Below are 16,096 nucleotides of genomic sequence, written 5' to 3'. Positions count from 1 at the left end.
CCTCAAACCATTTCAGATCTCTTTTTTTAATGTGATCAGTATTTATCAGTGAGCTATTTATAGTAAAAGAAAATCTGTAACTGATTGCATCTTTTCATAACCTTTGACTCCTCTTTGGCCTGTAAAGTGACACATGGTGAGGTTGCCTCCTTGTGGTGGTGTCACACAATAAACTTAGTCATAAGGGTTCAGGTCAACCGGTAAAATACAAGTTAATGATTAGGCTGAAAAACCCATAACTGATCATCTAAATATTTTAAGTATTATTTTGAGGGGTTTTTTTGTGCTTTAAAAAATATATACAGAATTTGTTGGTCAAATTACACCCAATCAGTGAAGTCCACGGATGGACGAGTTTAATCTGGCCTGATACGATGCGCACATTTGGAAGAGAAGATCGAAAACTGTCAGTGGAGGGTCAGAATACTAAAGTGGATTTCTGAAAAGCTCAAATATTGCTCGTTCCTCTCAGAGTAATCGTCCACCCACCTATCTGCCAGAACGCTTTTGACATGGAATAATGGTAGGTGGTGTAGCCACTGGTGATGAGAACACTCTCTGTTGAGTTCCTGTCCATCTGGCAGCCTATAAATGTATTATTTGTGTTTAACGTTGACAAAATGAACCCGTAATTGCCAAACGATGCAACATAAATGACAAAGTTGTGGAAAGTGTCGATACAGACCGAATTTGTGTGCGTTACACTTGATTTTATTTGAGTTACACCTTGTTAGTTTTACAAATAGAATTAGCATTACTCTGTTTAAATTAGACAAAAAAATTAAGTTGACTCTTAGAAGCACGAAGCCTTATAGCATCTTCCCAGATGCACTGTTGATGTGTTAGATTTGAAATAGTTTATAAAGAAGAAATTAAAATGTAGAGGTGAAATGTTTCTGTACTAGTGTTAATCAGTTGTGCAGGTAGACTGAATTATATGCAACTGTAAGTGGGTGTGAATATTTCAATTTAGCTCAATTGTACCACATAGGCATCTTCACACATGTAGGCTATAGATATGAGTGAAAAGAGAAAAAAAAAACCAGAAGATATGTGGCAAAATATTTCAAAAAAGAAAACTCCAAACTGTTGTAAAATGATCTGAAACACGTGTGGTGTGTATTTACCTTCACTTTCATTTGTGTCTTACTTGCAGCAGTAAACATTAAATGTGGGAAGTAAGATTAGACCAGAAGGGGTTGTTTGTCATTGGTGAAGTGGCTTTTAATAAAACTATAATGTACGTCCCTTGCACAAATATTATTGAGTTTACTTTAAAAAAAGTAAAAATTAACACCAAAGAGTTGCTGTTCCTTTTTTTTCATTCACAGCTGTCACTGAGGCATCCTGTCATGCATTTCCTTGATAATCCCCCTTGATGTGTGTGCCTTGTCTCAGTGTCTCGGTTGCCATTAAATTGCTGTAACTCACGGGGTTTCATTCATTAAGCTGCATTCCCCTTCTCCAACCCTTCCCCCATTTTATTGCCTGGTAGTATTTGGAAGAGAAATGGACGACTTCCCCACCAAACGGCTCCCTGAGAGAGTGGGTGTGTTAGCTAGGACATCTTATTACACAATAGCGACAAAGTTACGACAAGCGAGACCAGCAGCAAGAACACGGAGAGCTGATAAGAGAGCAGGCTAGCTGTGGTGTTTGATAATAAAAAATAATAATGATAAACTAAGCTGAAACGTTTGCTCGCCTGTAAATCCCTCTCAAACACGGGAGCCATGTTCTGAACCCGCCAGCTACGAATATACAGAAAAAAAATATGGCAAGAATTAGGCTGTGGTAATCCGCAATAGACACTAAATGACAGAGGAATGGACTCTAATGAATAAAAATGTGATAAATGCCGTCTAGTTACAAAATAACAGCCATTCTGCAGCAATGTGTCCTCTCCTTTAGCAGGCTGCCATTTCTACCTCCCCTCGACGGCGGCGTACGTGAGACACAGCGCCTGTATTCTTCCGCAGAGGGCTTGCGCTTTTTCCTTTGAGGGGGAGGGGGATTAAAACAAACATGCCTCCACGGCAAACCGGTCGTAAGTGAAATTCGCCCCAGCCGGCGCTCAGTACAGCCACAATTTAGCCATTCGGTCTTTGTTAAAGGAAGGCGGTGTTTGGCGGGGTGAAGCCTTCAGCGCGCACTAATTATCGCTCCGCGGAGGTATACTCCCGCAGCCGGGACTTCGTGCGAGCGAAGCTGAATGGAGGCAGCCTCTTCCTGGTGGATAAACAGTGACAGCTACAGGGCAGCCACCTAGACCCACCACACAGGCTCTGGCGCTGCCCTGGCAAACAACACCAAAATGGCTTCAGACAGTACACACATCGCGCAGTTGACTTCTGGTGAGTAAAGGAGATCGGAAACTATGTCACGGTCGTTGTAATATCCCCCCAATTTCCTCGGTGCCCTCTTCTAACGCAGCTCCCGTCCTCTTCTCCCCCTCCAACCATACCAGAACTGTACTTCCTAATAGCCCGATTTCTAGAAGCTGGACCGTGTCAAAAAGCAGCCGAGGTTGGTGTTTTCGCATTTTAGGAGAATTTATAATATGTCGGCAATTGTCACGAGGTGTAATTCTGTATTTTTATGCTATTTTCAGACCCTGATAAGGGAGGTGGAGGAGAAGGAGGTAAGCAGTCAGCAGCACGAGAGTGATGCTTCTCTCTGCACTGTACTTTGTGATGTTGCTTTGACTCTGATTTACCATTTACTGTTTTAAAACATCACCTGTAACGTCTATAAACTGGATGATCACGGTCCACACTGTTTTTCCACCTCAGCTGCTGCCCAAAAGGCTGGACTGGACGGGGCAGGAACACCCCGGGACGTACGAAAATTTGGTAAGGGTGCTGTATAACTGAGGAAAAAGTTTTTAGAGAGCAAAATAAAAATTGAATTTCCCGCAATTTTTAAATCAGGTGGTGGAGCACAAACTGAAGAAGGACTTTGCAGGGCGAGTCGGCTGCAGGCTTTAGGGGGAGGGAAGCTGCTCTTTTTGGAGCACTTACAAGGGGCTCGGGTCCCAACCTTGTGTGCGCCACGGTGTGCGAGTTTGGTGGCCATGCATGTCCAAAAGGTTGCGAGAGTTGTTGGTGAAAAATGTGTGTGAAATGTTGATACGTCATGAGTGTTGTGGTGTAGGAGCGCCAGGATCCGGAGGAGGGACTCCCTGCGCCACGAGCCTCTAGGAGAGAGAGAGAGATGGAGGCGCTCTTGTCCTGCAAGAACCATAATTTGTGTGCATGGGTTGAAAACACACAGGGGGGCACAAGAGTTAGAAAACAGGACTTTTTTTTTTTATTCGTGGGGAATATAAAGAGTATAGTCAGTATAGCCGGAGTCACGGCTCGCCCCCTGTTCTTTGAGGTTGTTGTGGAGTGGTTATTTTTATTTTTTGGGGGAGAGGGTTGTTTTGGTGCGAGCTCGGACGGAAAAGCAGAGGAAGGATCAGTCGGTGTGAAGATGCGAGGTAACGTTCAGCTTGATGTCTTATAATCGCGCTATTAATTGGAGCGCTTAATTGTCATGTAAACAAACGGGGCTTTCGCCTGAAAGCGGCGTTTTTACGCATGGGGGCGTGGAGTGAATTCACCATCCTCTTACATATTTGTTTCCGAGACAGACCTGCTAAAAGCGCGCACTCCCTGTTATCTTTTTTTTTTTCCTTTTTGTGTTATTTTAAAAGTTTTATTTTAATACTGATTTTAAAAAACAGCGACCTGGTTAATCTACGAGATAATGTTTGTGGGGGACGATTTCCGTCTTCACGTCCCAAAGCACACACGGAACTAGATGGCGTAAAGTGCAGCTTGATCGCCGTGTAAATGTATAGGTTTAAGAAATTATTGACAGCGTCGTTCTGCCCGCTCGTATGAGTGTGTTTTTTTCTTCTCTTCCTGCTTGGCTCGCTGGGCTCTCCGTTCCTCCTCCTCCCGTCCCCAGTCTTTCAGCCTGCCTCCAGTCTATTGTGCATAATTTCCCGTATTAAAAAAAATACTGCGGAGGGGTTTTAATTATTAGACCAAGCGGAAGCAGGGAGGTTAGAGGCAGGAGGGCAGGATATCGGCTGGATTTATTTATTTATTTATGATTATTTATTATTTTTTTTGTGGGCGTTTGTAGTTAGATGTCTATGGGGGGGACGCTGTTAAAGAAGGGGGTTGGGCATCAATGAGGACTCAACAATGATATTGTAATAATTAACGATATTAATTGCGGCTAATTAACGAAGGCGGATTCGTTAGATGTTCGATTGCTTTCGTGTCGCATTTCAAACTGATCAGGAAGACGAAGCGCAATGAAATACGGCCGTGTTTTTGAGGGGAAGTGGAAGCCTGCATCGTTATCAGCACAAATGTGTTTAGACTCATTTATTAATGGATTAATTGTCAGTAATAATACATTTTAATGAATGCAAATCTATGTCAGAGGCAGTGATGCTTGAGGTGAAAGATGTTTGTAGGGCTATGAATGGAAAGCAGGATGGTAATAATAATAATAATAATAATAATAATAATAATAGCAATACTAATAATGATTATATAGAGGGTAACTTGTAGTGGTGTGGGGCCATGTGCTTTGTGATGGTGCAGCCGTGGCTGGGGGAGTGTTATCCATTACCCTTCAGAAGGAAGGAAAATGGAGCAAATTGTTATTGCACATCACTTAGTTTAGTGTGTGTGTGTCAGTTGTGGGTCTGCGTGTACCTAAGAGGGGCTGATATGTACTTAGAAACACTGATCACGTCTGTGAACCAGCAAGGATGTTGAAAGCAATTAAGGGGTCATTAATTGTGTGTGTGTGTGTGTGTGTCACAGAGACAGATAAAGGAATGGAGAAAGTGTGTGTGTGTGTGTGTGTGTGACTGAGTGGAATAATTGTTTAATTTCAGGCTTACGTGTCTGAAACAAAGCCGATGACTGCACGTCTGATTTGAGTGAATACATTTAAAGCGATCTGGCTCGCTCCAAGTAAACACACTGCTGCATGCTGCATTATTCCCCTCCGTGTCTCGCTTTCATCCCGGCTCGTGCGTGCCATTCCACTCATTCAGGCGTGCATGTTTCTTTAGAAGTAGGCCACGCAGGAGGGTCCCCATGTGTCAGTGGAATCAGAGAAGCTGTGTGTTTATAACAGCGTAGGTTTCTGCTTCATCCTTATGTTGCATGCCACACCCCCTCCCTCAATTCTCTGCTGTTGTAGTGCGTATGCTGCTGGGAGCCGCACCATTTAAAAGCCTTCATCTTTTTCATTTTAGTGTATAAATATGTCTCAGGTTGTATTTTTATTTTTGCAGTTTTTTTTAAAAAAAAGGAGGATCTTATCTGTTAATTTATCTGTTAACGGTTTAGTGTGGTTTCCTCTGACACACTCAGAGAGCAGAGGGGCCTTCACTTTAAGATTCTCAACACTCATTTGTGGAAGTGGCCTGGATTTTTCAGTGTTTCTGTTTGCTGGAAATACTTGAATTTGAAATTAAAGTTTCAATTTCCCTTTACTTTGCAGCCGCTGCCTTCTGACATGTTTTCACCCCCTGATGTGTCCGATAGATTTGTAGATTTTTGTGTGAAAATTGGCGTAGTGATGTGGAACCCATTTGTACCTCCACTGAGACGCTTTCTTTTTCACACCACCGTCGTCGGGTTCGAGCAGCAGAAATCATCCAGCTGGTGGGGGTTTGATGTCTTGACACAGCAGCTTTGGGCAGGAAAGCTCTTTGAGCACATTTCTCTCAGCTTCCTTTTTAATTTTTTTTTAAACTCTACCACCCTCCCCCCACTAGCAGTAGTTGTTTTTTGTGGTCATTTACCAGCCTGAAGACGGATTTAAATCAAGTGTATGCTTGTGTTCAGGTAAAGCTCTACAGGCACATCACGCCAGACCACCTGCTGCAGGTCTGCACCAGAGTTTGTCCGCTGCTGGAGAGGGAGGTCCCTGCCAGTGTGCCTGGACTCACCAGCCTTCTAGGAGCTGGCAGACAGAATCTTCTCCGCACCGCCAAGAGTGAGTTCACGTGCAGTGCATTTGCATTTGCATACTTAAATATACACACGCGCAAAAACACCCACTCGCTCAATGTCTGTGGCTTCCTGCGTGTAAGTGCTGACTTACCAAGACATAGGGTGAATGTATACATTTGCGTGGTTATGCAAATATGACTGCATACATCCAGATCAACATGCACAACACCCACTTAACTATAGCTGTGCTTATGCATCTGTGCTGTGTGTGTAAATTCCAGGTTGCAAACATGTTGTGTGGAAAGGCTCAGCGCTGGCTGCGCTGCACTGTGGACGTCCACCGGAGCCACCTGTTATCTACGGGAGCCCGCCGAATATTGGTAAGGAAAACAGTCATTTTGGTAAATTGGGCCAAAATGACTGGGCCAAGTATTGATTTGCCTAAAGAAGTCTGTATGTTTGCACACAGACTTGTGGATCTTTTTTTAAAAAGTGGACTTGTTGTGCTTCACCTCGCGCTTAATAAAGATGGCAAAAGTTTCCAAAAATCAGGGGGATGCATCTACAAATAATCCAAAAGCTCCGGCTCCAGATGTGTATAAGAGCTCTGTTTGGAGTGTTTTTTTTAACTCCTGGATCTGATGTCAGTGTCAGTGAGAGCGGATGTGCTCAGTACGACCATCTCAGTCCAGGATTATACTTGCTTGTGGAGATGCACATGGACAGCTGTGGACACCATGGATGAGTAGTCCTTCATGTCCTTTTGAAATCCATCTGAAGCATTCATGCCAATTTTGGCACACTGGTTGCACAAAACTGCAGGTCACATTGACACTTCTCTACAGAGCATCTCATGAAACGTGAAGGACCCAAAGACCCTCTATAAACTAGCAGCAGACCACCGGCATCAGATACAGCGCAGAGGAGCCTTACACAGGTAAGGCTGTGTAAGGCTCAAACCTACTGTGTGTCAGGGACACCCAATCAGAAGAGGGTTGTGCTGCGGAGGATAAATAAGATAAATGAGGATTATTTTGAATGGTGAATCATACAAAGCCAATCTTAATAAGTCCAAGAGTGAAAAGATGGAGGTCTTTTTTTTTTTTTAATAATTCACTTTAAAATAGGGCTGCACGATTAATCGTTAGAAAATCGCGATCTCAATTCATACTTATTTGCGATCTCATTTCCAAATTACAACGATTTAAAAAAAAGAAAAGAAAAGACAACAACGATTGTACCGCATTTTGATCCGGGACGTAATCTGCATGAAAACAAGCGCTCACTCTTCCCGCTCAACAAATGACAAGGGCGGAGCCTTATACCACGTGATACAGAAGCTGTGCCGTGTGATGCTAAAATTAGCCGGGAAAAAACAACGGAGAGCACGTCACGGATGACGAGAAAGTGACAGGAGAAAATCCGTCCCGGTCAACCACCCAAACATCAATAACGGGAACCTTATACAGCGCTTCCCTATACCCGTCGAACTCCCGCAGGCACAAAGAAATTATGGAGGCTATTACTTATCACCTGACCAAAGATATGGCTCCATCAACACTGTGCAAAACGAGGGATTTAGGAAAATGATCAACACCCTAGACAAACGCTACACAGTGCCGTCTTTTCTATTGTTGCACTACCTGCTCTATACACGCAGTGTCGAGCAACGGTGGAGACGGAACTTCAAGCAGTGCAACATTTTGCGGCAACCACAAAACGTGAGACATTTGTTGTTTTTATGTTTATTTATTGTTTTTATGTTCAGTCTCAACTGTTACAAAGTTCATGTGCAGTTAATAAGTGCAATAAATATTTATACTGGAAAAGAGAATCGTGATCTCAATTCTAAGACAAAAAAATCGTGCAGCCCTACTTTAAAATATTTCAGCATTCTTATGCTCTATTGTAAAAACTTGTGTCCTTCAGATTAGCAGAAGAACAGTGTGTAGAGAGCTTGATGGAAATAGTTATGCATCATGAAAGTAGCTGCATCCAAGTCTTACAGCACCAAGCGCAATGCAAAGTGTCGGATGCAGTTGTGTAAAGCACGGCGCCACTGGACTCTAGAGGAACAGAGTCGTGTTTGGGTTTACTTTGTGCCAAGTATAAAGTATAAAGTTTGTTTTTGAGGGGTTTGAGGGAGCCCCTTAGTTCCAGTGAAAGGAACTCTTAATGCTTCAGGATATCAAAACATTTTTGGCAATTTTATGCTCGTAACTTTGGGGGAACACTTCTGGGATGGCCTCTTTTTGTTCCAACATGATTGCACACCATTGCACAAAGCAAGGTCCATAAAGACACAGATGATCGAGTGTGGTATGGAAGAGAACTTGACTGGCCTGCACAGAGTCCTGACCTCAACCTAATAAAACACCGTTGGGATGAATCAGAGCAGAGAATGGGAGCCCGGCCTTCTCATCCAACATCAGTGCCTAACCTCACAAAGGTGCTTCCTGAAGAACGCTCAAAAATTCCCATAAACAAACTCCTAAACTTTGTGGAAAGCTGTTATGGTACCAAACTGACAGGATATTAAACTCTTTGCATTAAGATTGGAGTGTGCATGGGAAAGCAGACGATTGGAGACTTTTGTCAATTTAATGTATATTTAGTGACGTTTACATCTGCACATTCTGTACACTCGTGTCTTTCCGTACTAATGTGCATGTTTTTCTTGACATCCAGTGGAGACGAGCTTCTGCCGTCGACTGAATGGCGCCTACCGTCTCCGTCAGCTGGTGCCCACGGCCGTGTACACACACATGAAGATGCACAAGAGGATCCTGGGACACTTGTCGTCCGTGTACTGCGTGACCTTCGACAGGACGGGGCGACGCATCTTCACCGTAAGTTTTCCCACGCGCGTTTTTGTTCGACGTTGCGTCGACATTAGCTTGTGAACGAGAGCCCGTTCGAGTCTAATTTCTCGTGGCTGCTGCTGTGTTTGTTTAGAGTCACGTCTCGCACTCTGTGTTAGATTGTTACAAGGTGCCGCTCGCTCACCAAGACGCACAAGCGTCTGCGTTTCACGCTGTAACGGTTCTGCCAGGCAGTAATTACTGTTTACCTAACTGTGGTAGGACGCTTTTACTCAGTGACTCACTGCTATAACCTGTTGGGTTATACGTTGGAAAAACTCAGACAGCTGTGCGATGATAATAGTCACGGGTAATGAAGTGAAAGCATTTATCTCAAAAGAAGTAAGCTGACCTTTGCCCCCTGGGTGCCCGTTGTATACATTTGCCGCATGCCTTTTCCACCTAGTTTGAGAGAGGTACAGCTTCTGGTAACGTGTTAAATGGTGAAGGAACAATGAGACAATGTTGATTTAATGTCGCCGTCCTTGTGTTTGGAATCTTGAGTCAAACACTGCCTGCTGTTCTACACCATTTTCAGCTTTCACTTCTTAAATCTCTAAAAATGGCTGGCTGCTGAGAGGAGGAGGAGGAGGAGGAGGAGGAGGGGGTTAGATTGAGTCTCTCTGTGTCTTTTTTCCTGTTATCTCTCTTTCTCTCCCCCCGTCCTCATGCTATGCTGCCCCTCCTTTGTTCCTTTCTCTTCCTCCCTCCCCCCCACTCTTCATCTTGCTATTTCTCATCATAACTGGAGAAAATGTTTCCTCTGAGGCGCTGGCTAAGTGCCAGAATTAAAATTCATTCTTGCTCTCCCTCACTTTCTCTTTCTCTCTTTTTTCCCCCCTCTCTCTCTCTCCGCTACTTTTTCCCCTCCTTTTATCACGAGATCATTTTTATTTATATATGTTCTTATTTTTAGATCTCGTCAGTCCTTTTGCTCAGGCTCTTATGCTGTTTCAGGCATATTAATTGATTGTTTTGTGCGCCCTAAAGATTCGCGGGGATCGTTGTGTTCGGTGAACAAGTGCACGCGAGTTTGGTCCAACAACAGCTTTGCAGTCAGTTATATCGATTTGCATAACATAATTTTAAAAACAGCCAATTCTTGTGGTCGCTTGAAAAGACAAATCGAGAACAGTTGGTTTGTGCTGGTTGTCCTTGTGACTGTGGTTAAAATCTTATCTGTAGTTGTGAGGAAACAGGGAGGATTGCACTTTGCTCTTAAATCTATGGTGGTGCAGACGGCGTGGCAGGTCTCCCAAAATGCTTTGTAGTTATAAAAGGTCAAGACTTTTGGGGCAACCAATACGTCAGCTGATACTTAACATACAGCACTGTGTTAGTTATTTTATAAAGCGTTATGATTTTTTTTAAAAAAAGGTTTCAGGTGCATGTTGGAGCACATAAAATGAAACACCGTCATTAACAGCGTCTGATCCTCAAAATTATTTATTTTAAAGTGAAGAAGTTTAATTTTATGAAGCGTTACATCCTGAAATCGCTGGCTTTTTAAAACAAGTGGATTTGTGTTTGTGTGTCTTTCGCGTCTTCATCACGGTTACCTGTTACTTAAATCATTTTGAGCTCTTAACTAAAAAACAGATGGATCTGGCAACATGTTGAATCATGAGCATTTTAACCGTCAGCGAGTTGGATCGCAGTCAGGCACTCTCCACAAAGGTGGTTTCACGATTGAAGACTCGATCGTGCACTTTGATTGCAGACTTATGAGTGTTTAAGGAGAATCTGAGCTAACAATTCAATTCAATTCAATTCAATTTCTTTATTGTCCCACAAGGGGAAATTAGTTTAGCAGCAGGATAAAAATAAACAGAACAATACTATAAAATAATAATAACAATAATAATGATAGAAAGTTCAAGGACAATTATTTGCCATTAAGGAGACAAGACGCAGTAGGGATAAAAGAGACCTGGAGTCTTTTAGTCCTCCTCACAGGTACTCTAAAACGGCGGCCGGAAGGCAACAACTCAAACTCACTGTGAAGTGGATGGTTCACACAGTTAATAATAGAATGAGCCTTTCTAAGCACATTTCTATTGTAAATGGCCAAAAGTCCATTTTGCCAGCGCCCTGAAATTTTGCTAGCAGTTTTTACCAGAAGTCCCAACCGATTCTTATTCTTCACCATCAGGTTACCAAACCACGCAGCGATACAAAAAGACATCAAACAAGGACAACATCTCAGATGAGACATTAAAAGATCTAGTTTTCCTTAAAAAGAACAGTCTTTGTTGAACTTTTTTAGTAGTGGCATCAGCATGAGATTCAAAACACAGTTTATGGTCAAGTACCACACCTAGATATTTATAACTCTCAACGATCCCAATATCGGCAGTTTTAATGATAGTAGGTGATGAGCTATAAGAGGACTTCCTAAAATCTATAATCATGTCTTTAGTTTTTGACACATTAAGTGAAAGGAAGGACTCATCACACCAATTCACAAAATCATCTACAACCTGTCCATGGCCTGACTCGTCCCCACTAGAAGACTGACGATTACTGTGTCGTCAGCAAACTTCAGGATGTGTCAATTCTTGTAAATGCTTCACTAACAAAGCTTTATTTTGGTAATTATTTATAAATATTAATAGAATTATTATTTGCTTCTACTTTGCTACAAAACTGTTACAAAGTAAGAGGATATGAGTTGGTTCCTGCCTGATCTATTTTCTGTCCGTCCGTTCTAACAGTCGAGTTCTCATGTGTATAAAACCAACTTTGTGTCATCACATCCAGTCTCAGTCTACTGAGTCAAATGTAATCAGCCTAAGATATTCTCAGACCACAGTAACAGTGTGCGTGTTCATTTGGCAGTGCTCACTGTTGTTTTGCATTGATAACATTAGCCAGGGAATGTGTTTACATGCCAGCTGCGCTCTTTTTCTCCTTACCGGTTAATAATAAGCTGGTTACAGTGCATGCAAATGCACCGTCAGTGCCTTGAGATGTTCATTGTAGCTTTTTTGTCAAAAAGCAAATTAATCATTAATCTATTTTTACATTTCAAGAGTCTCCTTCTCTCCTCTGTTTGTATTCCAAATTTGCCAATCTGCTGAGTCCTGCTCTGCAGCGTGCCCAGATAGATTTTAGAAATCTTCTTCAACTTCACATTTTAATTTGTCTTCCCGGAACCGTTTCCCCAGAAGCAGATGCGCTGATCTCAAATGTGAATCGTCACTCATGTGCGGTGGTGTTTTCTTTCTGTCCCAGGGCTCAGACGACTGTCTCGTGAAGATCTGGGGGACAGATGACGGGCGTCTGCTGGCAACCCTGCGCGGCCACGCTGCCGAGATCTCCGACATGGCCGTCAGCTATGAGAACACAATGATTGCCGCCGGCTCCTGTGACAAGACCATTAGAGTGTGGTGCTTACAAACCTGCGCTCCTCTGGCTGTCCTGGAGGGACACGCAGCCTCCATCACCTCACTGCAGGTATTGTTTTAAAGCTGTTTTTATTTCATATTCTTTACAGACTGGGAGAAGCCACCACAAACTGTGATTGTATTTTACTGTAGAAAGCTAAGTTTTTACTTAACAGGCAATATATATCTATATAAATGTTTTTGTGTTTACAGCACACAGTTTAACTTGTGTCAAGTTTTATCTGTGCAACTGCTTTTAGTTTACTGGACGCTTTGTTAGTCACCCTTATCAGCTCCTGGTTGGACGCTCTTTTGCCTTCAGAACTGCTTTTAATCTTCATGGCAGAGATTCAACAATATGCTGGAAGCATCCCTCACAGATTTTGGTCCATATTGATGTGATACCATCACACAGCTGCTGCAGATTTGTTGCACATGCATTGTATTAAAAATCACATCCTAAAGGTGCTCTACTGGATTGAGATCTGGTAACTGTGGAGGCTGACTTGAGGCCAGTGAACTCACTGAGATGTTAAAGAAACCACTTTGAGATGATTGGAGCTTTGTGTCATCGTCCTGCTGAAAGCAGCCATCAGAATATGGGTTGACGTCATATTCTGACCCAGCATCTGGTTGTTACAGCAGAAATTGATGCTCATCAGACCAGACAATATTCTTCCAGTTTTGGTGAACCCATGAGAATTGTAGCTTCAGTTTGCTGTTCGTAGCTGACAGGAGTGGCACTCAGTCTTTCTGCTGCTGTAGCCCGTCAATGCGATTGGCTGATTCCATATTTGCTTTAAGAAGCAGCCAAACAGGTATACTTAATGAAGTGCCCAGTGAGAGCGACTGTGTTTGTCTGTGTCTTTGTCCTCTGTTCATTCCGCTAACCTCTGATTGGTTGTGTTTGCAGTTTTCTCCTCTCTGTAGCGGCTCCAAGCGCTACCTGTCCTCCACCGGAGCTGATGGCACCATCTGCTTCTGGCAGTGGGATGCACGGACACTCAAGTTCGGGTGAGAAAAACACACGGTCTCACCTGCACAAACATTTCTCACACTTTGTGCATCAAGCATTTTGTCAGCACGTCATTGCAGCTCCTTTTCAGACGCGCCATACATGACACAGTTGTCCTCATCAATCTGTAAGTGACAGCGTTCTGTCATTCAGATAAAGGTCACTTTTTGAGCTCATGCTCCTCACGGCCTCATTCAGTGAATTGCGCAGCTGCGATGTAGAAAGCCATGGTTTGGATGCGATATTTGGCATGAGATGACACGCAGTTTTCAGTGGAGTAAAAAGACTTATTTTTATTTTTAGAAGTTGATCTGAGCCTCCTGCATCTTCTTCCTTATTGTTACTTGCACTGGCTTGTTCCTGACTCTCATATTACCTCTCTGTGAACCTTGTCCCCATATTGTCTCTGCTACTCGATGCAGAGAGCCTGTGCTTCATTAATGGGTCTCTATATACTGGCTAGAAACCCGTGCACGCCCTTGGAAGTCAGTGCGGTGTAATCTTACTACGTAAATTCGACTGCTTGCAGTTTAGGCATGTGTTGCACTGAAATAATTACTCGTCGCACACGGTCTTTTTGTTTTATAAAAAGAGACATGAAGTTGATACATTTTGATGAATGGAAAGAAGTGCATGTCTGAAAGAGGCTTATTTGTGTAAAAGATTGATCCTATGCTGTAGATTTCTATAAGATTGTATTGATCTTAGGTACACATGAATTTATAATTGTCACTGTATTTAATGGCCAACTGGGCAGTTTTAGAAATGTTTAGGTGCAGTATGTAAAGCACGCCAAACTCAGCCAAGACGCCAAAATGTAAAACATTTTCTATTAAAAACACAAGGTGGTAGTTCTTTGTGTTAAATTGTGTTATAAACGATTTTGTTCTCGTGTGTGTGTTTGTGTGTGTGTCCAGTCAGAGGCCCAGTAAATTCACAGAGCGCTCTCGACCCGGCGTCCAGATGATCTGCTCCTCCTTCAGCGCAGGTGAACACAGCTCACTGTGGTGTTTTTATGCTTGCTTCCAGAGCACTGACAGAGAAACAGAACACGATGCTCACTCAGACTAACTGGAGAACAGCACACATTGTGCGTCACCGCTTGTGTGGCTGCTGCTCCTTATCAGTAAACGTGGAATGACTGTGGTCTGTTTTTTGTGGGTATTTCTATTTTAAGGGTTAGAGAAATGACTGGTTTGCAAAAGCACGCACATTTGCAAATAGTTAATGTATACCAGTGTCCCCGAGGTAAACCAATGAATGTGAAACAAATATTACCCTAATTTTTTTCTTTCTTTCTTTTAAAAACATATGCATCCAGGTGGTATGTTCCTCGCCACAGGAAGCACAGACCACATCATCAGGGTTTACTACTTTGGCTCAGGCCAACCAGAAAAGATCTCTGAGCTTGAGTCCCATACGGTGAGTCAGCGTAGAGCCCTTTTTATTTATTTATTTATTTATTTATTATTTAGTTACTACAAAAACAGCTTTAATCCAAGCGCACTGTGTTGGCTTATTGAACAAGTTTAAGATTTGAGCTAGTTTTCTGATAATATTACTAAAAATGATCAAATCTGTAGCTGTAGTTTTCTTACTGTTTGTGATATAGTTTTATTTTATTTTTTTCAGTGAAAGCTCCTCTTGATTTTTCCATTTGATTTATTTTAACAATAAAAGCAAAAAAACATTCTGGCTTCTGAAGTTTTCAACCATATATTAACCTCCTCAGGAACATCTGAAGCAGACCTATAATATCTTCCTTATTTTCTGTCCTGTATATACTCTTCTAACCACAGATGCTTCAAATAACAAATACAACATGTGCACAAACAGTGCTCATTTTCAGACAGTTTTTTCCACTCTTGCCTGTGTATGATCTCAACAAGAGTGGATATAGTTATTCCAGACATACTGCTCTGTTTATGAGCATCAGCTGCTGTTCAGACCTTCAGTTTGTGAAGACAGCCAAAGAGGAGGAATTGAGAGGATAAATAAAAAATAGGAATATCTATTTGGAAATGTGAAAAATACAAAGCTGCTCTTATAGCAGTCAACTTTAAAGGTGGATTTGAAATGATTTGTCACAAATATTGTTCTTGTCAATGAAATGTGGAATTGTAATTGAAAATGTCTGAGATGAACTCGTTATTTGACTTTTTTAAATTTGCTGAAAATACAGTTTAACGCTAACTAAATAAGAAATAGGCTTGCGCTGATGTTTCTCTCTCATATTTTCCCACTTAGGACAAAGTTGACAGCATCCAGTTTTCACATTGCAGTGACAGGTGAGTTTACACAGATTGCATTTCTATCCGGTCGTTACGTGATGACGTGACGAATCCTACTTCCGGGCCTAAAGTAGTCTGCGTTTAATATGGCTTTTGTGTTGTTAACATGTTTAATGTTTTGTATTTTCTTCTATTTAATCTCAAAAAAGCTCCTAAAACAGTCAGTGATCACTGTTGACCTCCCTCGGCTTTTATTACCGCTAATCATTTATTTAAGCTCAGTTTTTAAAACCTTAGCATGTAACTACAGCCCAGCCCATGCAGCAGTATATGAATGACTAACCTCGTATTGTGGATGGATTATCTCAGTTGTTCTCCTGGCTGAAGTTTGGTCCTTTTACAGCATCTTGCCATGCGATTACATTTGTTCCTGACCACCGAGAACACTCACGTTAACTTTTATCGAGTGGAAAAAAAGTTAGCTTGTTTGTATTATGCTAACATAGCTGTGTTGCTAGCGGTCACGTAGCACATCATTATACACCAGCTAGCCAAACTTCAGTAACCCTACAAATGTCACTGCTGTTTAGTTTTATGTCTTCATTTATGTTGGAAGTGATAACAGAGCTGT

The 16,096-nt window shown here is 42.2% G+C and overlaps 1 protein-coding gene across 2 annotated transcripts in view; it reads left to right on the top strand.

Annotated features, from left to right (window-relative positions):
* The first annotated feature begins 2,223 nt into the window (after window positions 1-2,223).
* Window positions 2,224-16,096, top strand: part of phip (PHIP subunit of CUL4-Ring ligase complex) — a 43,614-nt gene continuing 29,741 nt past the window's right edge. Inside the window, exons 1-12 of one of the 2 annotated variants that reach the window (XM_087852715.1) lie at window positions 2,224-2,354; window positions 2,468-2,526; window positions 2,612-2,641; window positions 2,793-2,852; window positions 5,865-6,015; window positions 6,254-6,352; window positions 8,661-8,821; window positions 12,068-12,289; window positions 13,133-13,233; window positions 14,152-14,222; window positions 14,556-14,656; window positions 15,482-15,522. In XM_087852715.1, the coding sequence (XP_087708841.1) occupies window positions 2,315-2,354; window positions 2,468-2,526; window positions 2,612-2,641; window positions 2,793-2,852; window positions 5,865-6,015; window positions 6,254-6,352; window positions 8,661-8,821; window positions 12,068-12,289; window positions 13,133-13,233; window positions 14,152-14,222; window positions 14,556-14,656; window positions 15,482-15,522 (1,136 nt within the window). In that variant the 5' untranslated portion in view covers window positions 2,224-2,314. The remainder of the gene's footprint in view (window positions 2,355-2,467; window positions 2,527-2,611; window positions 2,642-2,792; window positions 2,853-5,864; window positions 6,016-6,253; window positions 6,353-8,660; window positions 8,822-12,067; window positions 12,290-13,132; window positions 13,234-14,151; window positions 14,223-14,555; window positions 14,657-15,481; window positions 15,523-16,096) is intronic. The other variant, XM_087852714.1, reaches the window with a different exon arrangement.

Source organism: Neolamprologus brichardi, chromosome 15 (genome assembly GCF_056152115.1).
Source record: "Neolamprologus brichardi isolate AB-2024 chromosome 15, ASM5615211v1, whole genome shotgun sequence".
Lineage (NCBI taxonomy): Eukaryota > Metazoa > Chordata > Actinopteri > Cichliformes > Cichlidae > Neolamprologus > Neolamprologus brichardi.
This window is presented reverse-complemented; position numbering and strand designations above follow the sequence as displayed.